Source organism: Strigops habroptila, chromosome 9 (assembly GCF_004027225.2).
Source record: "Strigops habroptila isolate Jane chromosome 9, bStrHab1.2.pri, whole genome shotgun sequence".
NCBI classification, from domain to species: Eukaryota; Metazoa; Chordata; class Aves; order Psittaciformes; family Psittacidae; genus Strigops; species Strigops habroptila.
In genome coordinates this window covers 11137678-11164525 of record NC_044285.2, presented here as the reverse complement: position 1 = coordinate 11164525, position 26848 = coordinate 11137678, and the positions used below count along the sequence as shown (strand labels likewise).

At 39.3% G+C, this 26848-nt stretch overlaps 1 protein-coding gene across 7 annotated transcripts in view; it reads left to right on the top strand.

Annotated features, from left to right (window-relative positions):
- GALK2 (galactokinase 2) overlaps nucleotides 1–18001 on the top strand; it is a 49759-nt gene extending 31758 nt beyond the window's left edge. For 6 of the 7 annotated variants that reach the window (XM_030498175.1, XM_030498174.1, XM_030498171.1 and 3 more), the window contains 3 exons: nucleotides 2053–2263; nucleotides 11168–11369; nucleotides 17516–17994. In XM_030498175.1, coding sequence (XP_030354035.1) covers nucleotides 2053–2263; nucleotides 11168–11369; nucleotides 17516–17723 — 621 coding nt within the window. In that variant the 3' untranslated portion in view covers nucleotides 17724–17994. Of the gene's footprint in view, nucleotides 1–2052; nucleotides 2264–11167; nucleotides 11370–17515 lie in introns of all 7 variants that reach the window. The other variant, XM_030498170.1, reaches the window with a different exon arrangement.
- Nucleotides 18002–26848: the final 8847 nt, after the last annotated feature.

The window sequence follows — 26848 nt, the reverse complement described above, 5'->3', positions numbered from 1 at the left end:
TATTTATTTTAAAAAGTGTAAAATTTTTGTTGCCTTATAAAACTGTTTATTTGTAAATTCTTAGTTGTGTCTAACTACTGGTAATAATATCTAGAGGATGCTGAGTGTTAGGATTAAAGTATGAGGAAAAAAATTTCCATTCATTTAGCATCTTGAAGCAAATTTAAGAACATGTCACAAACATGCACCAACATAAGAGATAGTGAGTATTTAAGTAAAACAAAGGAAGCAATAATTGTCATTCTAACTTACCAATAAGTAAGCTAAAATACAATTACATAAAGGCTAAGGAGTTCTAGGTACTCGGAGCCTTTGAAAAGCAGACCAGAAGTGACTTAAGCAGTCTTTACAAGAAAATTTTCTCCCCCTGCTTTCTGCATCTGCCCCTAGTGCTTCTTCCTCTACCACTGAATATACAAAACTGTGTTTTAGATGGTGACAGAGTCATATGATTAGGATTTTGATTGGATTTTGTTTGTTCTGCTCTACTAAGCCTCACATAAATCTTAGCAAGTCACTAGATGGCACCAAAAGTAGTTAATTTTTATATACTGTAGTAAAGCAAAACTGGGAGAGCCCCTGCAAAAGCACTGTTGGAGGAGAGCAGTAGAGTGAGAATCTGTAGCAGATAGTTGGGCAGCACATCTGCTTAAATTTCATTCTTTAACTTTGCACAAAGCCAAGCAAAACTTTTCAGACATGTGTGTAAATCCCATGAGTTTTTTTAACCCAAGAAGTTAAGTGGCTTTGCTGAATTGAGACGTAAATTATTTCAAACCAATCTCACTCAAACCCAGTGTTTATTGGAAAGAATAACAAAACACCCTGGGTGAAATCTTGGCCCTGTTGATGAGAGGTTTTAACACTGATTTGAATAGGAAAAGGATGGCATTCATGGGTATTCCTGCTCTGGTTTAAACTGTCTGCAATCATACAGCCTGATCTGGCACACTTGGAAGCTTTAATCTCAAATGGTGCAGAACTGGAGGTATGTCATGTGCCTGTGAATACACTAAAAGCACATCAGCTAATCTGGGTCTTACTCTGTAGTAATCTCTTACAATTAAAGGTGGTACATCAGTAGGATCCCACAGTGACCACTTAATATGTAAGTCATAACATTAAAAATATTCCACCTTCTGAGGAAAACTGCTTTACTCAACCATTTTCATTAGGCACATGAGAGCATCAAGACATGGAGCAACCTTCTAGAATAAAGCCTCTTTGACATATTTCCTTTTAGAATTCTGGTGTGTTGAAGTAACTACTGTCAATTGCCAAAACACCACAAATATACACGAAGCATGACATAGTTGTCTGGAGTGGGAAAAACAGATATAGCTATAACAAGTTGGCATCATAGCAATCACGTAGGAACAGAGCAGATTCCAACTAACACATCATAACCTTCCTGCAAGGCTCACAACTGCCTTTAAATTGGATGTTAAAAGAACATACTTAAAATTTACTTTAAACTCTAAAGATTGAGGTTACAGTTAATTCACACCCTTACAGCCTTAATCCCACACAAAATACATGCCTGCTTCGTATTTTTAAGGCTATTATGAGAAAGGGTTTTAATAACAACCACGAATGTTCATCAGGAAACTCCAGGAATGTATTGGAAAGGTCAAAGTGAGTTTTAAATGTTAGAGCAAACTCTAACAGTACAGAAACAGACTTCTTAGGGACTTCTACTGTTACAGTCTTGTAACATTTGCATAAGCAATTGTCTGTGATTGTAAAAGGTCTTTAAGTGCTTTGAAGTAACAACATCCATAGAAAAGGATAAATCACTGATTTGATACCACACAAATAATACCAGTAGGGCTTTTACAGACAGCACCTGATTTGAGGGAAGAATATCTGTCATTCACAGACCTTTTATAAATAAATATAATGATTATCTGCTATGTATTGATAGCAAGTAGCTTCTGATGGTTCCCAATTAAGGAATGAAAAGAGCAAATGGGTCTTAATTGTGCTTATGGACAATTCAATAGTCTTAAAGAGGAAGGCACAATATTTTCTGTTTTATTTTTTGAATTTTAGCTTCTTTCAAAGTCAAAAGGCTTGGACTGGGAAAAAATGTTGAGACTCCACGATGTGCAAACTAAGCTAGGAGTTAGCCTGGAGGAAATGCTGACCATTGTCGAGGAGGTATTACATCCTGAGCCTTACAGCGCAGAGGAAATTTGTAAATGCCTGGGAATTAGCCTGGAGGAGCTCCGCTCTCAGATCCTGAGTCAAAACACGCGAGACGGTAAGCATATATGAAATGGTGGGGTTTAGTGTACAACGTGTGCATTACGTAAAAAGTTTATGTATTAATAAGTAGTGCAAGTGGAAGTCTTCCCAGAATACTTCCCTAGAATCTTGGGTGGCCAGTGAGAGACTCAATATCACGATTTTCATTCTAGTTTTTAACTTAGAGCAAAACTTGGATTTTGATTGAACTGTTTCTAAAATAGCAGAAGTAGCAGATCATTTACTGTTTGAGACGAGCCTGTGCTGACTGAAAGTTGTCTCTAAATAACCCAGGTTTTATTCTAGGGAAAAGTCTAAACTAGGCTTCCTTTTTTAGGCAATAGCTCTAACAAAGCCAAACATTTTGGATGGTTACAGCATCATTAAAATGAATCCTGTTTGCTCTCCCTTGACTGGTGTTAGAGACCAGCACAGATGGGCTTGTGTTTCTGTTTTTGAATTGATAAATACATGATCACTTCATAAGACATGCACTGGGTAGCAAGTCCTCTAGGTCTCTCCTGAGAGAGTTCCTGTCACTGTCAGTGTTGTTTCTTCTTTAAAGAAGACGTTGGTGGAGATGAACAATTTACTATTTAAAAAGTATTTCCCACGGATTACTGCTTATGATTATACCATGCATTGGCATGGAATAATCATGAGCATTGGCAGACATGGAATGGATCCTGGATGCATATAGTAGGGTTGCTAATAATACTGAATAATAGAGCATTTATGAAATAATGCATTTACATTCACAACAGGTTTCCAGTTGTGATCAGAATCTTTCTTTAAGAACTTAAAATAACCCTTACTTCCTTGTTCCCATTCTGTAACCTTAATACCTCTACTGTTCTGCAGCTGAATTATATCCTTGCCAGTCCTTCCCGAGACCACTTCCAGGGACTCATGTATTTGATGCATATAAATCAGTCACATATCTATGTACACTGATGCTTATATTTAAATAATCCGTATATCTGGAACAGTTCAGGACCAGGTCCTGAATCTAAAACCTGTTTTGCACCTTGGTGGTATCGGGGAGTATCAAACTATCTTATTGTCTAATTACACTGCCAGAGGGTACCAGGATAGAAAATGATGTCTTAATCCAGCCTTTTATCTCCGTAGAAAGAGTTATGGTAACTCTGTGCTGTACGTACATGAGGAATATCCTGAACCATGTACCTGCACTCTGCAGCGTTTTCATGGGAAGCTACAAGGTTATAAATCTTCTACGCTGTCCCCTTACTCTCCCCTTCATGAAGCAGTACAAGACTACTAACTTACAGATGTTTATAATCCTTATACCTGGTTTATAAAACAAAATTCTACAGTTCTGTAGAATTGAATTGTTTATATAGGTGGGGGGGTTTTTTGGTGGGTTTTTTTTTCCCAAAACCCAAAGTCTGGATACAAAATTTAAACGTAAAAGCTATAGAAGAAACTCAAAGGAAATTTCGTACCGTGGCTCTGAATAGCATTTGCAGATGTTTGCTGAACAGAATCTCTTAAACCTGCATGACCCTGATTTCAGTTGATAAGGCCAATTAAAATGGCTTATGCCAAAGTCTCTTTGCATGTACAATATAAAATTAAATAACAGATTTCTGTAAAACTATATGTAAAAAAGAAACAAGACACAGAAAGGAGGAATCTAGATCCACTGTTTGTTTTTGTTACACACCAAACCAATCACACATTGTGTTGTCTTTGGGAAACTAGAGGCTGTTTGACAAAAATATTTTTCTTATATCCCCTCTACTTTCCCACTATATTTTAATGACAATGCCTGGCTGCTTCATGTGAGAGGAACATACTGACAAATAAGTAATCTCTGCAGACAATTTCAGAATGCTGTTGAACTGCTTTGTTCAACATGAAAAACAAACTATAACATTTAGAGTATCCTTCTTCCTTTGTACGCTTTTTATCACTTTTTATTACTATTTTATCAACTTTTCTGATAAAATATAACAATATAACATTAAGGGTACAGTGTTCGCATGAGAGTTACTGTTTAGATAATTTACTGAATTCTAAGTTTTCTCTGTGGCTGAGTATAAATTGTCTGTAGTTTTAATTTTTTGTATTATTGAAAGCCCAATGATAGCTACAAATAATGTTTTGTACTGGCATTGTGTCTCATGTTTAAGGATCTGAAAGTGCTACATAAATACTATTTTAGCCTTAAGTCTAACCTCCCTTCCTCTACTCCTTCAGTCACAGTACTGTACTGTTTTATAAATGCATAAGGCTAAAACTCCCCATTCCAAAGAAAAATGGCATGGACAGGCTTTGGGCAAGTCTCAGGCCAGGTCTGCATCCCTTTTATAGATGAGTACTCAAGGATTTCTGCAGTTCCCCACTGTACAGCCCAGTTGTTCCCCAGGTCTGGAGAAGTACAGATGGTGCATAAAGCCTCTCTAAACTTCGTGCAGTTGTTCCTTGGCCAACTCAAAATCCTGAGTTTAAATCTCCCTTGCAGATGTTTACACATGGATTGCACTTGTGGCTTCTGAACATCTCTAGAAAAATAATATTTATTACTTTCTAAGGTGCACTGTGCCATGATTTTGGCTTGGCCTTGAGTGCTTCACAGAACATTTAGTGTGTGGTGACTGTGGGACATTAAGTATTTATAAGCTTCACCGCAAAAGGATATTCTCCTGTAAAACACTGTATTCCTTTAACCATGAAGTGGTTTTTTTTTCCTTCTTAAATGAGATATTTTTAAACCCCTTTTTCCTTTTCATGTATAAAACTGTAATCTAATTTTGACATTTGAACCTGGGAAGGAAATCGCCATGGGAGGAGCAGGCATCCATTTGCTGTGCGGATTTGGCTGTTTAACTGCTCTCCTAGCTGTCCCCTGGAAAGAGAGTTCTAAATCTATGCTGTAGCTTCAGTGAGTGGTGCTTGACTAGCCTTTCATTCCCTCTGCCAAGTAATTTGTATTAATGGTGAGCTCAGGGCAAGAACAGTTTCCGCTCTATTCGCACAGACAGGCGTACGTGAAGGTGAACTCTCGGATGTTCTCTCAGGCTGCTCGGGGATACATAAAGCTCTGCCGTATGCATTAGTAGAGTCTTACATGAACAGAAGTTACCTTCAAACTAGCAGACCTTAGAGCACTTCCCGGCTTGAGGGTCCACATGCCTACCCCAGCCTCAACCATCCCCTTCCATAATAACACGGTTTAGTAGGGATGAGCCCCAGAGTGGTGGCTGCTCTAAGCAGATCCTGGAGGTACAGCTACCTGGAGGCTGACAGCTTTTGGGGTGAGCCACAGGTTAGGCACAGGCACTCACTGGCCTAGGTTAGTAGCAAAAGCCTTGCTGGAGCTAGCATTCCTCTGGAGAAAAAAATCACTTTAAACCAGTAGTTATCATAATCTCAAAGCAGGTGTCTGCTAAATGGGTCACTGAATCCAGCAATGACTCGTCCCCTGGTTTATTTTCAGAAAGCCAGATTGCAAACAGTTACTTGAGCAGTCCCAGTAGAGTAACTGTTCCCCACTTCAAGTAGGGGTTCACAATCTGGCTCAAATTAAAGCCATCTGGCAGCATTTTCTTATATACATTATGAGCCAGAAACCTTCACCCTCATCATGTTCAATCAGCAGGATGCCTAACAGAGAAGGGTACTATTCCACATGAGTAATGGTGGTAGAAACTGTCCCCTACATGATTTTGCGTCAGTGAGTTTTTCCTGTTGTAAATTTCTAACAGTCCCATCAGCCATGTGTAGCTCATTAATCTACAGTGAAACATATCTTAAGCTGCCAAAGCAAGTAGAAAAAAAACATATAGCCTGAAGAGGTTGGTCTTTAGCTAAAGGTCAGATAGAATTGTACAGGAAGCCTCTAAAGAAAGGAATCTGCTGAAGTTGAACTTGTAACAAATAATATGAGTTGCTGAGAAGCAACAATGCTTAATTATAAAGAAAAAAGTCCCTGTAAATGGAGTGGACAGGTTTGCACATTTTCTGTAAAGCTAAAATTAAAAATATGACCATACGTTTGAAAACCCACAGTCAACTTTTCTGTAATATTTAATTAACCCACAGTTATTTGGGACTAATGGCCCAGGATTTTTGTTTGTTTTTAAGAGATTTTTATATGGATTTTGGACAAACTTTCATTAACGTTAGTCTGCTGTATCTTAGCAACTTGGCTCTTGCTGCAGAATGAGCTATTAGTGCGCTAGAAAATGTCACCGTTTCTTTCAAGGGCATTTGGTGGTTTGTAAGTGAATTGAATCTACCTGTTTGTGGATGACATTACAAACCCTCTGCAGAAGAGCAAAGCTAGGCAAAGGGTCAGCAAGAGTTGCTGACATTCTCTGAAAAATAGGTGAGAACTGGTAATACAAAGCAGTTAACAGTGGAGGAGATTCCTTGTAGAAGATTCACTGTGTCCTCTTTGAAACTTCAGAAACAGTTATTGAGGCTGTGACCTGGAAGGTGGATTAGATGTTCCTGAATACAGGTGAAACATGCTAAAATTTAGTGACAAAATGTCACTAAGAGCAGGCCCAGGTATAGGATTCCTTGTCCTCCTTAAAATTTTCTTTGGTCTCATTTTGACTTTTCAGGTTGACTTTAATTTCTTCTGATCTGTATCTGTTTCAATCCATAAAAGGTGTTACTCACCATCACTTAAGTCCACAAGAAACTTTTTCTGTGTGCAGCTGATACCATACAAAATAAATCCCAATCTCTTTACCTTCTTTTCAGGAGGGGACAAAAAAGACCCTGAGATTCTAACTGTGTGAGTGTGTCTAGGTCTAAAGTCAAACTGTTCATTCCTGCATGGCAATGAACTACGCAGAATGTAGCAGAGAGAAAATGCATAATGATTTTCAAAGAACAGTTTTTGAGAGCATGATTCTGGTCAGAGACCGGATCCTAGCCAATACAACTCTCCCTCAGTCCGAATGGCTCTACATCATTTTAAACAAGCAGAGCACTTCCACTGGGCATCACACAGATCCACTTAGAGAGGGAACGGTACTTCAGACATGCCCTAGAACAACTCCGCTTTACCTCAGCGTGGCAGCCAGCTAGTTTCATTACACCAGAGCTTTTAGGTTCCTCTCTAGTCACCAGAGAGATGGGTACCACAGGGCAATCTGGGTCTCATGAGAGGTAAATGGTTCCCTAATCTGCCCTTTTCACTGACAGAAGATGGAGTTGAGGGTACCTATACCCCTAATTCAGAAATAAATTTAAGTGGGAGAAACCAAGCCTTTAGAGTTTACTGGATTAGGAAAGTGTATTTATTGCCTAGAGAAGCTGTGGCTGCCCCATCCTTGGCAGTGTTCAAGGCCAGGCTGGACAGGGCTTGGAGCAACCTGCTCTATTGGAACCAACGTTCCAAGCCCTAGGTGCCCGTGGCAGGGGATTAGAACTAAGTGCTCTCTAAGGTCCCTTCCAACCCAAACCATTCTATGATTCACATTTTCAGTCAGATTAAGTACCTGATTTCCATACACTATAATAGATTTAAGGATCGACATGCCTTTAAGAATCTGGCATTAGTTCCCTACACCCTGCTTTTTGCTCTCCTTTGAATACCACAGAGGGTGAGACCATATAACCCAGTCCTGTGCAACAGTGGAAAGTTTACTTTGAGGGCTTCAGTTTTCCTCTTTCAGAGCACTCCCGCCCTAGCTCAGATATAAACTAATCAGTTGTGTGCACTTTGGTTTTGTTTCTTTTAACCGTGACAAAGTATGGCTTAAGAAATCAGTCCTTTTTAATTGTAAAAGATGCGGCCACACGAAGCACGCAGATTCTGATGAGTTTCTGCCGTCTTCTAAAATCTCATCCTCCTGGGCTCTTCGGCATGTCCTGTTAGTTCAGATTTTACTTATGTGGAGCTAATATACAGGCTGTGATGTAGCAAGGAGATTCCAATATAGGTGTAATTCTTGGAAATACCATGTGTGCTCTGCTATCTTTTATTATATAGAAATGGTTAGTTGGACTACCCATCCAAACAGAAGAGGTACAAGAAGGCTTTTCTATTACCAGAGGCATTTAAGCGTTGAAAGCCAAAAATATGCGAACCATTTCATTATTTTAGAATAGTATGTAGAGAGTACAGAGGTGTTTGCTGTCCTGACGGTAATTTTGCCTCAAGAGTCCACTGCCAGAGAGGAAAAGCAAGCTATAAAAAAGGTTTTTTAAACACAAATGGCATTTCCTGAAATAAAACACAGCTGATAACCAACCAATAGCTGAGGTAACGATACCAGCCTTTAACTGGTCCGTATTCGGTGAACGTCCACAAGAGTCTGGAAATAACGTACAGCCGCGCTTTCTCACTTGAGAACTGCCTGAAAGGATTGCTTTGGCAGCCAGAGAAAGCCAGTGTCAAGGTAGCATGTTCTCCCCTACACAGGGCGGCTCTCCAGGGAGCCAGTGCCATCAAGGACACAGCTCGGATCTTCTGGCTGGCAGCCAGTCGCTGGAGCACCCATTCGGGTTGCCAATTCCCAACATGATGAGCACAACACAACCCCAGCAGTTTTTAAGGTAATCTGGCCAGTGGAGCATTGCTCTACCAAAGGGTGGTCTCCGAATCAATCACAGCCTTTGGCAAGTCTGTTGCCTGACAATTGAAACCAGACATGTTTTCAGTTCATTCTTTGGGTTACTACTGTTCAATGGTGATTTACAAGAGAGTGTGAGCTATGGCAATCTCTCACGCAACGTTAGATATTCCCTAAACGAATGCACATTTAGAAATCTCCTTGCTCTAAAACAATGGCTCATAAGAAAAGAAAATTTAAAGAGAAACCATCCTTAAAAATAGGCCAAGCTGCCTTTCTTCAACACTCAAAAATAGCAAGGCAACTCTCTGCAAAATACAGTGCAAGTAACTGCAGCAGCAGCAAATCCGATGGGGTAAAACACACCTCTAAATGGGAACCAAAGTCTGCTCTTCCCGTGCGATGCTCTCAAGGCGATGTTTCTTGGGGGCACTCAGTTTTCTCATTTCTGTCCTGGTTTGAAAGGCACTCAGAGGGCCTGCTCAAAGAGAGCAGCACAGGGCTTCTCAGTAGCAAGCTGTATCAGATTACAAAATAAATAGCACCAGTAGCAGAACACTGCTATGTTCAATGTTTATCATTTTAGACTGCTTGTGTCTCAGCACTGTATTTTTAGCATTTACAGTTGTGATTTACACTTGATAATGGAGAAATATGAAGGGATTATACAGATGAAGTTTTAGTTTGTAAGGGTTGCAGCCTGGAGTACGAGAGATGTATGAGAGACTTAGTACTGGACACAGTCTTATTTCCAGCCTTTCAAGGAAGATTTCTGCATACACTTGCAATTGTAGATTGCTGAAGTCATCAGAAGTGGTTCCAGGACTTGGCTGTCTCCACGGAACAGTCAAGTAGGAACTCCATGTGTCAGGGTCAGATCATGAGTTCTGTTTTGAATACAGGGCTTGTCTCTCTTCTTCTTTTACCTCTATGTGAGTGTTTCATCAGCCATCTTAGAAAGCAAGAGAAACCAGAAGCTCAAATGAGGAGAGAAACGTTACTCTGAAGGAAAATTTGCGTGTAGAAAGAAAATGAGGGGTGCTCTGAGGTGCTCTAACAAGAGTGTGCTGTGATTAAATAAAGCAACATATTGCAGTAGGTGCCCCCCATAGAGAATAAAGTCCACTTGTCTAATATTTACCACCCAAACAGCTCAAGCAAACCAATTTAATCATAAATTAAATTATGTCGCACATGCTTCTGGTGAACAATACTTCCTCAATAGCAGCCATGGTATTAAAACAAACAGAACTATATTGGGAGAGAATAAACAATGAACTACAGCACAAGCTTGGGAAAGGCAGATCAGTTCTTTGGTGTTAGGCACAAACCAAACCCTCCTGTAAATAGGAGTAGCTTGAGGAGCCTTTAACCACAACCATCCCCTTCCCACTGTTCAGGCTTGGTGGAGGCATCTCTACCCTGACGGCCATGCAGGTTCAGGCACACCCCATGGTACCCCCACACTCACTCTTCCCAGAGGAATTGCTTTTTCATGGCACAACTGAAACATTTTAGCCCAAATCCTTGGACTAGCCTTTGATCTCAGCAGGTGAATACTAAAGCAATACCTGTCTGGGCTCAACATCTCTTCACCTCCACACAGGCAGCACTGACACTCTGAAATGGTGTCCAAAAATAAACCAAAAATAAACCCTGAAAACCAAACTGAAAGCACCTGTGCTCTGCACTGTACCTCTAATCTAGTATTATTTACAGTCAGGGTGAGCCTGCATCATTGTGAAAACATTTGAGAAGGCTTCCTTATGAATGCACCAGGAAACAGGGATAATAGCAGTTTTGTTAACCTCGGCTTCAAGAAACAAACAAAGAAGTGTTTGATGTTTCTGTGGTTTGGTGGTTGATTTTTCAAGAAAAGGTCCATTGGCACAGTTAGATAATTGATGTGGGCTTGGCCTGGAGCAGTCACACACAGCACCCTGGTGGCTGGGGGCCTTATTGGTGTTCTCATGACTCAGTTTTGCTGGTATTTGGAAACCTGAAAGCTTTAGATAAATGCCCCAGTGCCTGTCACTGCTAACTCTTGAACTTGTGGCTTGCCTCTGCAAAGTCAAAGGAGAGACTGGGTCTCTTCAGTGATAGAGCAAATAACCCGAGCATGTGCATGAAGTTACGAACCTGAAAAAAAATGTGTACATTGTATTTAGATGACCTTTAACTACTGTTTTATTAGGGCTGTGAAAGAAGATGTAGGTGAGCTTTTGCAGAAGACTTTCAGCCCAGAGAGTTCTAATTTAGAATGTGAATTACTAACAAAATGTAATTCTGCTATGCTTTTGTATGTTCTTTTTGTAGTGAATATTAATGGATAACTGGATACTTTGGGTTTTTGTTTTGTTTAGTTTCCACCTTTAAGTTGTACCAGCGTGCAAAGCATGTGTACAGCGAGGCTGCGAGAGTGCTGGAATTCAAGAAGATATGCAGCGAAGCACCTGCCAATGCGCTCCAGCTGCTGGGAGAATTAATGAACCAGAGCTATATCAGCTGCAGGGAGATGTATGAGTGCAGCTGTCCTGAACTGGATCGCCTGGTAGACATCTGCCTGTAAGTTCTGACCACAAGGAAGAGTAATCGCCTGTTGAGAATATTGTTTGAATTGATGAGAAAATATGACATTGCTGGCTATTGCAATTTTAAAATGAAAGTATTCTTGTCTCTTATTACAAAATTAATCTCCTGCAGGGACATTACATGGTCAATTGTTTCCCTACTGACATGTGTGTAATATTTTCAGATGAAAGCTGCAGTTTATGGCTTTATTACAGTCTCTGCTTTTGGGCTGACTCATCGTCACAAGTGTTACGTTAGACTGTTGGCTGTTCTTTTTTTTAAGTTGTAGAAGTCATGACTGGTTTTCTTAAAACATCATCTTAGTTGTTCTATTTGAACGCTGGTACTTTTGGGGTATTTCTTAACCATTTCAGAACTACCACCATGGGAACAGCATAAACAAGCTGTTACACATTCTGAGGTTGCCTTGAAATCATAATGGCATATTGTGAAATGCTGTTGCATTTTTTTTCTATTAAAAACATACGTTGTCCAGGGTATGAGATAGGTTGGACAGCATTTCACCATGCAAAAGGTGTGTGAGCTGTTGTAATGGCCAACACCCCACTTCTCCTTTCCGCATTGCGTGTCTGAGCTTTCCCCACGTTACTCAGCCTCCATCTCTGCATAAGCCTCATTCTTTTAGATGGGTTCTCTAACTCAGTTTGGTCATAGTAAAACAAGCCCTCTAAGCTCCCAGACACATTCCCTGGGTGTCATTTTGTCCCTTCTCTTCTGCTTGTATTCCTCCCCAGTTTCACACCCTCTAGCCAGAATCAACTGAGTTTGAGAAATGGCATGAGGTGAGCTGGAAGGCACAGGTGGTTGTGTGTAGCTCCTCATGATGCCAGCTTTATACTTCTGCTCGTCTGTTACGGTTCCTGCTTCTCTTTGGAGAAGAGTGCACTTGGTTTGGGAAGTTCTGCCCCAAGCCAGAGGGTTACTGCCCTGCCAGAAGGTAAACAGGGTGCCAGAAGCATTTGCAGGCCTGAGGTCAAAAAACATTGTTTCACTGTCTTTTAGAAGCAAATATCCCATCCTCTATCTTTCAGTCTTGAAGAAAACAGAAACTGTTTTGATTTGAAGCTGAAAAAAAAATGAATACCTTACCCCCTGAAAATGAAAGTTACAAAATACTAGTTCTTTACCAGCAACTGGCTTTTCTTTTTTTCTTTTTTTTAAACTAAGTCTGGTTTATAATGAAAATAGGAATTTTACAAACATGCCATTTGCCATGTGCTTTCTTACTTCTATACTCCTGTGGATTTTCTACGCTGTAACACCCATTTAGCAGGTTTGTAAATTGGTAGGAGTATGATACAGGTAATTATTTAGGTTAGTCTGATTTCTTCAGCAGACAAGATGGAATGGCCTTTGAGCCAGAAAACTACAAACTTAAAATCCAAACAGGAGACTTTTGGACATCCACAGATTATTTTGCATATGTGATACACATGCTGGTTTTGTGCTAACACACAGAGGAGCTCTGACAGCCATTGGACAGCAGCCTGATAGTAATTTAGCAATACAGGTTTTGTTCCTTCTGTTGGGAGCCAATCCCGTAGGTAATTCACAGGCTACGTTCAGTTTACTGTATCACATAATGATCACATAGTAGAATGAGCTATGACAGTCACTCAGCAGGGCAAGAGTCTCAGCTGAAGATAGAAACTACACTGTACTGAATTATCAAAAATCTTAGGCTACAAAGTCTTGATCCAGTGCAAGGTACCAGCACCCCCTGTTCCGTGACACTACTGACAGAGAAAGAGCTTTAACACTTACCATCTGCGTTGTTTTTAGGTAGAGTAACTACAGTGTTGGGTATTGTCAGTCACTAGCACCTGATGACTGAACTTTGCAGAAGTGACTAGTCATTGTGTCTTCACTCAGGGTGTTCAGTTTGAATCACATTGATAGGGGCTGTTCTCAGAAATGCTGGGAGAAAACTATCCTGTTCCAAGTCAAGAAAAACAAGTAAAAAAGGGGAAAACTGGTAAGATCTGCACTGCAGTGTGAAGTTACCTGTGCTACATTGAAATAAACTACTGTGGATGCTAGCAACTGCCTATTGCAGCATGAAGCTCAGCATGGGGATGGAAATTCTCTGTTTCTCATTTCTGCTGAGCTCTGTGCTTTCACGGCTAGACAGCTGGGGCTCTCGGAGCTAGCTCGGGTATCGTGACACTGGCTTGCAGGCAGTAGCATAGACCCAGCCACAGAACCCAAAGGAAAGGAGTACACAGTTAGGATTTTACCAAATTAAATTAAAATTAATCAGAGCATTTCAGTTCCAAGGACCAAAATAGTGAAGAAAAAAAAAATGATGTGTGTGCCCATGTTACATCAGATTTGTTACTTACCAGCAGAAGAGCCCACAGCTAGTGTGATGAGCATAACTGAGCACCACAGCAGTGTCATTTGTGTGAAACGATTTCTAACTAGTATCTTAAAATTACTTAATCTGGGATTTTTCTATTACATTCATTGCACAGAAACAAGTAAATTATTTGTTCATTATAATTTAGTCTTGTTCCACCAAGAGAATTTCCAAAGAAATGTATCTTTCTCCTTTAGAAGTTTGATATTCTTCAGTGCTTTTCTGATTCTGTAATTATCATCTTAAAGTCCATTCCAACCTCAACTATTCTGTGATTAGATCTCTAAGAGTGTATTGCTGATCTAGATGAATGCAGCTTAAGCCAGCATCTAATTTTTGGAAACTATTGGAAAAAGTCTTAATTTTTCTCAAGTTGTACATTAAAAAAAAAAGGACATAAAATCACTAGTCACTCTAGGAAAGCTTGGCTGAGGTGATTACAGAAATGGCCAGGAACTACATAAATTACATTCTTTACTTACAATGCTATACAGCTGCCCTGTAACTTTAAAAAGCCTTTCCAAAAATACATTCCACAGAATTGCCTGAGTCTACGGCTGCTCTCTCCTTACAAGGTTTAAACTGTGAAGAATAATCTGCATATCCAGATGTTTTCTGTTTTGCCTAAATCTTTATGTTTTACTCTACAACCTCTGCCAAGAGAGAAAGGGATCCATACTTGCTGCGGTTTGTAGTGCTGAAAACTGTAACCACGACTTGGTCAGTTGTTTTTTTCCCTTTTGCAAAGACAGAAGACTTGTACTTTCTCTAACCTATGTCATGCTGTTAAAAGCTGTTTTACCTGTTAGACTTTCAAAGTAAGCAACACAGAAGATTTACAAAACAAATAAAGGACAAAAACTTGGATCTGAGCTCCTGAACTCAGTAAGTACTTCTGAAAATCTCTCAGAATCCTTGAGTGCTGCAGATAACTTACTTTCATTCTCTTATTCTCCATCTTTTGGTGGTATAAATCCTGATAATTTTGATGTTACCAGCCATGCCTCTTGCATTTGAAGATAGAAGTAATCAGAGAGGGTTTGGCTAAATGATATGATTTTTACATTACATCAGATGCCTTATGGTAGCCAAAACACCTCTGCATCTTATCAAGACTCTTACCACTGACGAGTCTCCTAATGCTGCAAAGCCTGCATTCATGGCACAGTGTGAAAATTCAACAAAACAAACAGAACACCCTCCAGAAAGAAGTTGGCAGCTCTTTCAGAGCCAGAAAGAATCAAAGATGCTATTCAAATGCACACTAAGCTACAAAATAGAATAATTTGTCCCCCCATACACGTATTTGCTGCAGCACACATGTTGTTACTGTCATTTACACACCCAACCCTTTTTCTCATAAGCTAATTCTCTGTTTATCCAGTGAATACTGGGAGCCGAGTGCCCCAGACTTCTGGGCTACAGACTTGTTCTCTTTCTCGCATGCTCTGACTCTCCCTCCATTACTTGTCCTGATGGCTGCAGCACAGCCCAGGTAGTGCACGGCGCACTTCCCCACACATTAAATCCACATCATCTGCCATGTGGGTGAGCACTTCATCCACGAGATCATTGTCTGTTCATATTCCTCTTCATAAACACATGATTTGGATGCCAATGCACAAGAACAGTGTCTGGCTACAAATCCCACTTCACCAGAGGGGTCTGGCATAGGACTGAACTGATGAAGACTTGAAAGAGAATTTCAGGCCTGTTCCAAGGTTAACTTCCTTGTGTTCGATGCTTAACATACCACCCATGCACTGCATCTCCACTAGATGTGGAATTAGGTGCTCCCTTCTGAACTCCTGTGGTATCAGCTGCCTGGGTTTCAGATGTTGCAGCGCTGCCCATCAAAACGCAAAGTTCCTTGGCATTAAGTCCCAAGTGTCTAATCATATCCCCACATTTGAAACTGTTATCCACAGTATTTTGAAACACAGTGACTTCAGCTCTGAGACAGGCATATTTTCTGTCTACATTATGCTTTATTTCAACTAAGTATTTTAAAATGACTCAGTAAAAATGAGGCATGAGCATGACCACAGAGAATTATGAAATCAATAAAAGGTTCAGAACAATTCTGAAGGGATTTCAGTTGCCTACCAAAATAAAAGCCAGACACCATCTGAAATACAAAGTTCTGACTGAGGTAACAGACCAAGTGAGTACAGAGAGTTGATTCAGCTGACTCCGAAAAGTGGATTGGGCCTTATGAAGTCAATGGGAATTTCCCTATTGATTGCAATCGAGACTGAATTGGGTCCTGCACATTTTAGGAGGTTGCTTCATGGACCAGAAACTATAAAAATTGCATCAGAGAATGAGTGGCTTACAGGAATAACAATAAGTAAAATAAAACACCAACAGGAAATAAAGAATGAACATCAAATCGAGTCAATATGAAGGGTGGCACCACACAGACACACTGAAGAAAGTGTTTCTGTTCAAGAAGAGATGTAAGCATGCTGAGAATCAAACACATATGTAAGTACTTGCTTGAAATATGACCTAAACCTCTATTAACCCAGCAGTATACCAGATTCATTTAACATAAAATGCACATATGAAAAGCCACCACAACCTACTCAGAATGAGCTGTCATTTTCCAGTGTTACTCAAATGATGCTGTCTCCCCTCTAACACATTTGAGGACTGGTAAATCTCCATGCCTGGCTATTGGAAATGTATCAAAAGTATCTGTTTGCAAATCAGATTAGAGATCTCCTGCAAATAAGATTTTAACTGAGTTTTCTAAGTCATCCTGTTCTGACTCGGTTAGAAAAGTCCCAAAGGAGGTTATTACATGGTATTTTCCTACTTTTTCTGAATCTAGGTAAAGATCAGGAACACGGGTAAGCAAACTAATGAAATTCCGCTACATCCTAATGAGGGGGTGCCTGAATCTTGTAGAGTAATGGCGTGGGGTTTGCTGTAGAACACTTCTAGAAGGCCAGTATCTTGAGTCTGGGAATGGTTTATATTTTTGGATGTCATTTATTTGTCATTGTTCTTTCTATTCACCCTCCTCAGTAAGAGCATTTTTTTTTCTTTTGGAACTAAAGTCTTGTTTTACCTCTATTGCTGTAAATCTGTGAAGTTCATGAGGTTCCTCTGGAGAGAGATGCCCAGCTCTGTCACTGGCATGAACAGATGTTTGAGTGCAGTGGCTCTGTAGGACTTTTGAAGGGTTTCTGAACTCTCCTTTTCTTGACTGGCACGCTCGGCAGCCTTGCAGAAGCCTGTGAATCTTCAGCGTGTTTTAGATCTGTCCTGGAAGAATAGAACTATTTGTCTTTGCCACGTTAGAAAATGACTTGCATGCCTACATCCTGTGCAATTAGTTTATGACCCCTCTTTTGTTATTTTTGTCATGTATTTCTGTTTTCACTTCTGATGTCTTATGAATGTTGCTAACGCAATTCCTTTCTTCTCCTGCTTTCTTCATCGTGGCTGTGCTGTGATCCTCCAAACAGCTGATACTGAAGCATTATAAACGAGGGTGACTCTCGGAATTGACAGAAATGACTAATGACCATAGTGCAGTTTAAAGAGTCAGCGCGGGGTTTTTTCCTCCAAAATGGTAACTGCAAATTGCTGTAATGTCACATACAACCAAGTATACTTCAGAAAAATCAGATGACATAGATGTGTTCTGAGTAAAGTATTCACATGTTTCCTATAGAAATTTCCTATATGACGAATTACCCCCTTATGGTTTATTTTACATGATTTTTTTCTTTTTGTTATTTCATTTTAGGCAATTTGGGGCCATCGGGTCACGTCTGACTGGAGCTGGATGGGGTGGCTGCACTGTGTCAATGGTGCCTACTGACAAGTTGAACGCTTTCCTAAAAGATGTAAAAAAAGCTTATTACCAAAGTGATGTCCAAAGGTTAGCACTGGAGAAGAACAGTCTGTTTGCCACCAAACCTGGAAGAGGAGCTTTGGTTTTTGTTGAGGCCTGAAGAACGTAAAAACTCTGAAACTATGTAGGGCATTTGGAACTGGCAGTACTTCCCATGCCACAGCAAATGAATGCCTTTGCTGGTTTTTACTGTAACGAGCAGTTGCTATTATCAAAATATATTTCTGAAGAAGTGATTAAACAAACACTCTTTGATTATAAAGTCTTTTTTTTTTCCTTCCATAGTAAAAATATCTTTCAGTATAAACACTGATTTACCAAAACCTATTGACAAGGAAAACTGAAACCGAAATAAAGATGATACTTGGTTACAGTGGATCTCCTCTCTTTTCCATTTACTGTCATAAAAGTAAGACCAGGCGGAGCAATGAGCTGTTTCATTACAGGGTAGGAACCCTGCAACGCCTGCAGGGCTGTGCAGTGCTAGTTCTCTTTGGGTGCTGGGTATTCTTTTGTTCAGAGGCCTATAAAATGGAAGATTAAACTGAAGCATTCAGAAAACTGGAAGGATTTTGCTAAACATGAGAAGTTTTATACTCTTCTCAAATAGGATTATTAATGTTGTAATTAATTATAATATTGAAGGAACACCTACAGGCCAAGGAAAACATTAGGAATACATTATGCTAAGCAAGAAAACTTTCCTTCCAGCTACGTGTCTGACGTATCTTTGTGCAAGGGTGACTTGTTATGAAAGATTCAACAAAAACAAATGCTGTGAGCTGTGCAGTATGAGAACGTATTCCCCTAAGTGAATGAACAAATAATGAAGCAGAGTTTGGTTTTGAGTTCTCCAGACACTGTATTCTGATGGTTGAACCCTAGTTGTGCTTCGACAGGGTAGAACATTTGCATTTTCATGCAAAACTTACAGAGGACTAATATAATCCACTGAGGATGTAAAGAAGCAACTAAAATCAATAAGGAATAATTAAGGAGATAATTCAGTTGTGCCAAGCAAAAGTAAATAGGCAAGACCAAGAGCAAATGTCATTGACACGTTACTGCCAAGCTCCTGTCTCACTCCCACTTTACACTCCTGAATCTCAAGGCTGTAGCTGCATTGGAGCACAGTGCCCGCAATTCATGAGCCATCTCCTCAGTAGGAGGAATGATGGTGATTGCAGAAAGATGACTGTACCTCAAGATACCCAATGATGCCCAAACCCTGTTTCCAAGGGGAAGGTTATGGACCTGTGCCCTCTCTCACAGCCCACTAACTTCTGATTCTCTGATATCCAACATGAAAACCAAAGAGAAGTTGTGCGAGTGTCATAACCCTTGCAGCCATAAAAGACACAGCAAGATTTGTCCCTCTGCACATTTTTGTGATGCTAAGCACAAGCTAATGTCCAGAAGTCTGCATCAAATTAGAGATCTCTCAGCAGAGATCTTCTGTACATTACCCACGCTAATTCCAGCCAAAACCAAATTCTTAGAGGCTACAAATTCTGCGAGAGGACTCTGCCAAATCTGAGCACAGCAGATGAACAACAGCCAACACAAACTGCCAGATCTTTTCAGGAACCTCAGAGGGGACATGTAATGGTAACACTATCACTAGAGAAGATTTCTGTTGTCTGACAGCCAGGAAAAATGGAACAGCGAGTGCTGTAGATAAGCAAATCAAGTCCTCCAGAGAGGAAAAGGATAGGCTCTAGGCATAGACACAGGGAGAGATGAAAAGGATTTGGAGGGAGGACAGTTAAAGCATGCATTTGAGAAGGGGAAAGCAAGGGATAAGCAAGACAGTTAAGAACAAGAGGTGCAATTATAGAAAGGTGTAATCTCAAATCATTCATTATTGCTACCTATGGAAATTGACCATCTTGTAACCCTTTTGTAATTTACAGTAGATATGCCCTAAATTCAACTAAATCTGTAATCATAGAACTCTAAAAGAAAAAAGAAAAAAAAAATCAAAACTAAGTAGTAAATATTTTCAAAAATCTCCAAGAAAATCTTAGCAATTTTAAAGAAAATAATGCCATGGCTTTGTTACAGATGGCCTTATTAAATATAATCTTCATCTTAATTGAGCTCCTGTTTATTATCTTGTCATAAAAATGGAGAACAAGACAGCACATACCAATCCTTTCATTAATGTATTTGCATTGAACTTTAGTTCAGCTGGATTCATGAAAGCACTAATCAGTGTATGGGCAGAATAAAAACAGGGGCTTTTTATTTCTTTTGAAGTTGAGCATGCCACACAGCCATGGAATCTTCCCCAGCACATGCAGGCTGCTGTACCTTTCAGAATTTTTCTGTCAATGAATCTTATAAATAGATGCTCTCATAAACAAAGAAAAGGAAAACAGAAAACTGGCACAATATAAAAGAATAATACAGAACATTCTAAACTTCTGATTAATTTCTTTCCTTTTTGATTGCTTCAATGACTTCAATGTCTCTTGTATTGCTTCAGTTTAATGAATCTGTGTTACGGGGGTTTTTGTTTGCTTTTTAAACCTTTGAAGAAGTTTTCTACGTAACGGTAAAACCCCCTGATAATCAGAACATGAGAACAATATACCAACAGTGTGCAAGGTAAGCAGCAAGGATATTAGTGGTATTCCTAATAATAAAGCAAAACGATCTTGGTTTGGATGAAACTTCCTGTGCATAAAGAACGACTCCTAAGTGTATTTCCTGAGTTAGTCTTTCCAGATCTGTATTCTTAATAGCTTTTTCTGACTATATTTTCAAAATCTCTTCTGTAGCTAAAATAATGCTAATTGATATATAGAATCATAGAATCATAGCATCATTTAGGTTGGAAAAGACCTTTAAGATCATTAAGCCCAACGATTAACCCAACCCTGCCAAGTCCACAACTAAACCATGTCCCTAAGCACCACATCTACATAATCTTTTAAATATCTTCAATACCTCCAGGGATGGTGACTCCACCACTTCCCTGGGCAGCCTGTTCCAATGCTTGACAACCCTTTTGATGAAGAAATGTTTCCTAATCTCCAATCTAAACCTCCTCTGGCACAAGTTGAGGCCATTTCCTCTTCTTCTATTGCTTGTTACTTGGGAGAGGAGACCAACACCCACCTCACTACAACCTTCTTTCAGGTAGTTGTAGTGAAAGGTCTCACCTGAGCCTCCTTTTCTCCAAACTCAACACCCCCAGTTTTCCCCCAGGTGCTCCTCAAGAGACTTGTTCTCCAGACCCTTCACCAGCTTCGTTGTCCCTTGAACACACTCCAGCACCTCAGTACCTTTCTTGGAGTGAGGGGCCCTCCTTACTTCTCCGAGAATCAAAAGCTTTTATCATTTCGTGATCGCTATGCCCAAGACAACTTCCAACCATCACAACACCCACAAGTCCTTCTCTGTTCACAAACAACTGGTCCCTTCCCTAGTTGGCTCACTTGCCAGCTGTGTCAGGAGGTTCTCTGACATGCTCCAGGAACCTCCTGGACTGTTTCCTCACTGCTGTATTGTGTTTCCAGCAGGCAGCTGGTAAGTTGCCCATGAAAGCAAGGGCTAGTAATTGAGAGACTTCTCCCAGCTGCTTATAGAATATTTCATCTGCCCCTTCATCTTGGTTGGGTGGCCTATAACAGACCCACCATGCTACCAGCCTTGTTGGCCTTCCCCCCGATTCTTACATATAACTCAAACCTATTGTCACCATCAAGCTCTAGACAACCAAAACACTCCCTAATACACAGTGCAGACCCACCGCCTCTCCTTCCTTTCCTATCCCTCCTGAAGCATTTACAGCCATTCATTGCAGCACACGCACACACGTGTGTATTTGGGAAAGTAACAAAATTAAATGTCAGAACATGTGCAGAGGCAATGCATCCGGTCAGCACAAGCTATTATTATCAGTGGAGTGTGACGTTGTCTTACTATAATGTCTGACCATAATTCAGTCAATCATGAGTTTAATCTTACTGTGCAGTAAATGGGTTCTAAATCTTTCCAAAAAGGATTTGGAATGGAGATATTGTTAGACATCTAAGTGCAGCAATATTGCCTGGTGCCATATTAATACTCTGTATTATCTTAATCCCATTGACATGTATGTCTTCATCACTGTACTTGCTGACTCTGTATCTTTTACACAGGAACATGCGCATGCTCCAAAATAGAATGAGAGTAATTTTACCATTCACCTGACAGAAGGGGATCACTACCGTATATTTGGCATTTGCTGTCTTGGACACAGCGCATATACACACACAGACACACACATACGGCAACCTAATATATAGTAGTTACTTAAATAACATTTTCAGGTATATTGGTTTCTCATTAGTATGATCTGAATGCCAACTTTTATTTTAGTAACTGCTGTGTGCTTACTCAGTATAATCCTTCTGAAATTCCCCTCTGAGTCCATGCGTCTTTTTAATAACATTTTGATATGTTGGAGCAACTGTTGCACTACAGATCCGGTCAAGCGAAAGATTTGTATTTTCAGCTAACTACAGTTTATTTGCATGCTAAATCCCAATCAGATATAGTTAAACAAATATAGATCCAGAACAACATTCACAAAAAGCTATCTTGTTCTAAAAAAAGATACTTTGCAGATCATAGCTGATATGGGCAGGATTGAATTAGTGCTTTCTGATTCTTGTGATTGTATGCTTCATCAAGAAAAATGAACTCTATAAAAGGACTTATGCTGCAAAGTAACAACAGCATGAAAACAGACTGGTAAGGCTTAACATCATGAAACCTGTGAATCTTGCAGCATATGAAATTATATTTTAAATGCTAATTTTGAGATGGAAGGTTAGCTATTGGTTAGAGACTAATTCACAATGCAGAAAGGAACACACTGGGGAACATAAAACTGTAACCAAAAATCACTACCTGTGATGCAGCCTTGTTTGACAGATTTTTCTCAGTGCACACAAGATTGGCAGAGAAAGTGCTGCCAAGCAGTACTGCTGTCACATCTGTCCTACCTCAGCTCTTCAGTTTAGCCAGCTTTTTCATTGAGCAGTCTTCTGAGATTCAATATCCCATAAAATAGAGACAAAAGATTAATTCTGTTCTTGATCTTATCTCTTATACTCTGTCCTCTGCTTTTAGACTTGTGTCAGAAGTAATTAACTATGAGATTCTGTAAGATATCACATCACAGCCTCCAATAACAGCACCATGTTTAGTAAGAGACAGAATCTACTATGGTGCTGACGGTGGAGAGAACCTAACCTCCTCTGTAATCTCTCATACTTCAGCAGGACTGCAATACTCAGTCTAACTAAGGTAGTAGAACCAAGCTATAATTGACAAACAGCTTCTGGAGCCCCTAAATCCTCTGCAGATACAGTCACCAAGTTCAGCAGAACATGGAGTTAGCTTGAGTGAGAGTTTGCACATAAAACTGATGTGCCCAAAATCTCACATGTACTTAAGGCACTCATGCCAAATTTGTCATAGGTGTAAGATCTAGTAATGGAAAGATCTACAGAGGACTAAAAGATATTGAAGCTAATCAGATGAGAAGACACTAAGGAGCTTTCAGAATTAATTGATCTATAAGATGTTTGAGATTGTTTTCCAATAGCAATGATTCTGCAGAAGTAACAAACTGGATGAGGATCTATACAAAAGGTTTTGGTATATTTATTGGATTTTAAGCATAATGCATTTTGAGAATTGCTATTTTCTCCTAAGCACTGTACTGTTGGCCAAAATTACACATTAATATTAAAAGGAAAACAATATAAAAATCCTCTCCCCACAAAAGCATGTCTTTCTGCACTTGGCACACGAGACTCAAATAACTCAATAAAGATTAGATGTACTTCAAACTGAAACACACTAGTGCCCAGGCAGCTGTCTCCTTTCCAGCCAAGCTGTGTGTGATTTGGGGTGGGAATAAAAGTATGTTGTATTAGCCAATGATAATGCCAGATGTGTAGGATGTTTTTTTTCAATCCAAATTAATTTTTGAAGGGACGCTGAAGTAGGTTTGTATGAAACTCTTACAGCAGTTCCTGAGGATTATTATTAAACACCTTACTTTGCCAAATTTCACATAATGGAGGGTTTTACTCGTGTTGTTCCACATTTTCTGGTTTCTTATCTGTCCCTCATGTGACAAATATATATATTTATTTTTGTTGGCTAAGCTGTTCCAACTTAAAACAACAAGTGGGATTTTTAGTCATGTTTCTATTGATCAATTATCAGCAGAATTAAATTGTTCTGACTAAATGCTGGATGGCTGAATGGCTTTATCCCAGTGAACATCCTTTCTTTTAACTGTGTCTTTCCTGTCCAGGCTTCCGTCCAGAGAAGAATTAAGACAAGAAGACCCTGTCCTTGAGGAAAAACTCACTGAGGCACTTTTGAGCAGCAGTAACAGCTGCAGGAATAATCAGGGTTTCTTATGGTCTGAACCTAATTTTATGCTAGAAACATAAAGCTCTAATTTTCATAGCTGAATTTAAAAGTCTAACAGAAAACAGGAGCTAAAATCAGAACCAAAAGAGCCTAGCAAGGATTTACAAAACTTCTGTCAGATGAATTTAAAGCTTTACAAGTAGAATTATAAACATAATCAGAGCGAAATACCAACTATGAATGGAAAAATTTGAGGACAAAGGGATTAAAGATCAAGGGAAAAAATACCTATTGTGCTGTTTTATAAGGCAGTTATTGTCAGGCATTGACCCTAAGATTATATCCAGTTAAATTCCTGTGCAATGCTTTCTACAGCCAATCCAACTCTATCAGCAGTAGAACAGATGATGAACTTTCACAAGCCGTGATTTTTTAGTTCTTTTCAGAATACCATTTGAGAGAATGAGAGGAAGCCTGGACAGCTTTTGTTTCTGAAGATCTATAACCTGATGATGGCCAGTGGGGAGAGAGAGGGACACTGTTGCAAATGATTTTCAGTACTTCCTCTAGAGGGAATACATGGCTAGTGTAAGCTGCTTCAAGAGACGACTTGCAGGACATTCGCTATTGTTGAAAAACTCCAAAATTTATTATCTTGTCTGAAATTCATAAAATATTTAACTTTCTTGGTTATGAGATTTTGGGGGTTTGCCTTCACAAAGCTTATTTTCTGTAAAACAAATGGTTAAATGAATAAAATTTTATTAACAGAAAAAACAGAATGATTTGTGTGATTTCTTACTATTGTACCAAAGTAGCAGCCTCTTGCACACAACCTGCTCTCAGTGACCTTCTTTCTCCCTGTCTTAGCTGTGCTCATTCAGCAAGAAAAATCTGGTCAGATCCTTGAAAAGTGAGGGCACAACTATGCCAAGAGATGCACAACTACTGCAGCACCCCTGAGCTCGGGGCACTGAGATGCTGGTGCACATTTTATACTTCTGTTCCATCACTAAGAAAGTGGCAGTGACTGTGAACTCTTTCAAGCAAGCCTAAGGGGCTGAGTTAACAGAGACTGAATCTCAACTTCAGCTCCACTAATGAGATTTATTTTATTTCTATGTAGGTGGTCTCTTATTTCTTAAATGCAATTAGCATACAGTTGTTGCCTGATGGTTTTATTTATTTTTTGAAAGTGCCAACTACTGGACTTGCTTTCATAGTTCTAGTTTCCAGAACTGACTTTTGTGCTCCACAAGCCTATTTTCAGGAAATATTTTGTAAGAGGGATGATATTTTGAACTCTACTTTTATGGCTGCAAAGACTTCTCCTTTTTATATTTCCTTTGTCTGTTCATTAGGGGCCATCTTTAATTCCTAGATGTGTTTTTGGAGATACATTCCTTTCCTTTGAAATACGTACCATTAAAACAAAACATTAAAATACTTTAAGTCTCTAGACGAAGTTATGCGTTTATTTTATGAAGTTCTATGCTGTGTAATGGCCTGAGCGGTGCACTGAAATTTACATATTTGTCCATTTTTAGGTTTTCTCTAGACATTTCCTGGCATGTTAATTAGCTGCCTTTTGCTCATTATATAATTGCACAAAACCCCATCCATCTCACCCTGTCTTAGCTGTAAAATGAATAGAAGGTTTTAGGCTTTTAATCAAACTATGAAAAATTTCAACATCCTAGGTTTTTGGATTTTTTTGAGGATGACATAGATGAGTGCTAGTAGTGTTTCCAACTTTTATTACAGTTTTGCTTTCTCTAATTCATGAATTTATAATTCATACTCCAAAAAAAAGGAACATTTTTGAAAATCAGCATCATGCATATTGCACATTACAATAAACATGTCAGCAAAAGTGGATATACTAACAGTTTCTGGTAGCTAATTTACTTATTTTTATATAAATGGACAAATTACAAGTGCCCATTGTGGTCACATTAAAGGGAGAATGGTGTGGAAATTTCTGTTCTCAATAAACCCATAAAGAAGTGGACACAACTTATTTTTAGACAGAATTCTGCTCATAACGTGAACAATCACCTAAAATCTGCTGAGAAAAACATAATCAGTTTCACAAGAAGTCCGAAGTTTTCTTTTTATCCCATTAGTCAGCCTAATAACAAGTTTTACAATTTTTCCTTGTAAAGTTCATAAAAACAACACGACAAATAAAGACACCACACTGAAAGCTGAAGGAAAAAAAAAAAAAGTTTTCCACTCTTCTATATGATGTTGCGAAACTTGTTGAAGCCAGTGAAGTTAAACTACTATAACACAGAATCTGACACCTAAATATACTGAGTAAGAGTTGCCCTGTTGTAACAAGAGCTGCTGAGATTTGACAGTTTTCCTTACAAGTCAGCAGTGACTTCCTATGCTGAGTACTCTACATCAAAGGCAGTGGCAAACTACTTTGTCTTTAATGTGTTGTGTGCAAACACTTCAATATACAGAAGATCAAAATTCTAAGAATTTCCATCAGAAAATGTTTCAGGGGAACGCCAAAACCAGTCTAGCTAGAACAATTTTATATACACCAGGAAAAGAACAGAATTAAGTAGGAAACACTAGCTTCTGAAACCCTTTCAAGATATAAACAAAAAGAGCTCCAAATATCTGTACTACACAACAAATAAATCCTCCCTACATTCAGAAAGATACATGTCAGGCAGAAATATGTCCAAATTCAGAAAATACTCTAAACTTCTTCAAGATTTATAGATGTTTGGATCCAAAGAGTATAGTTCAGGGCCACAACAGAACCAAGTCAATATATAAAGCTAGAATCCAGATACGATAGGAGTTTCATTATATTTTGTGAGG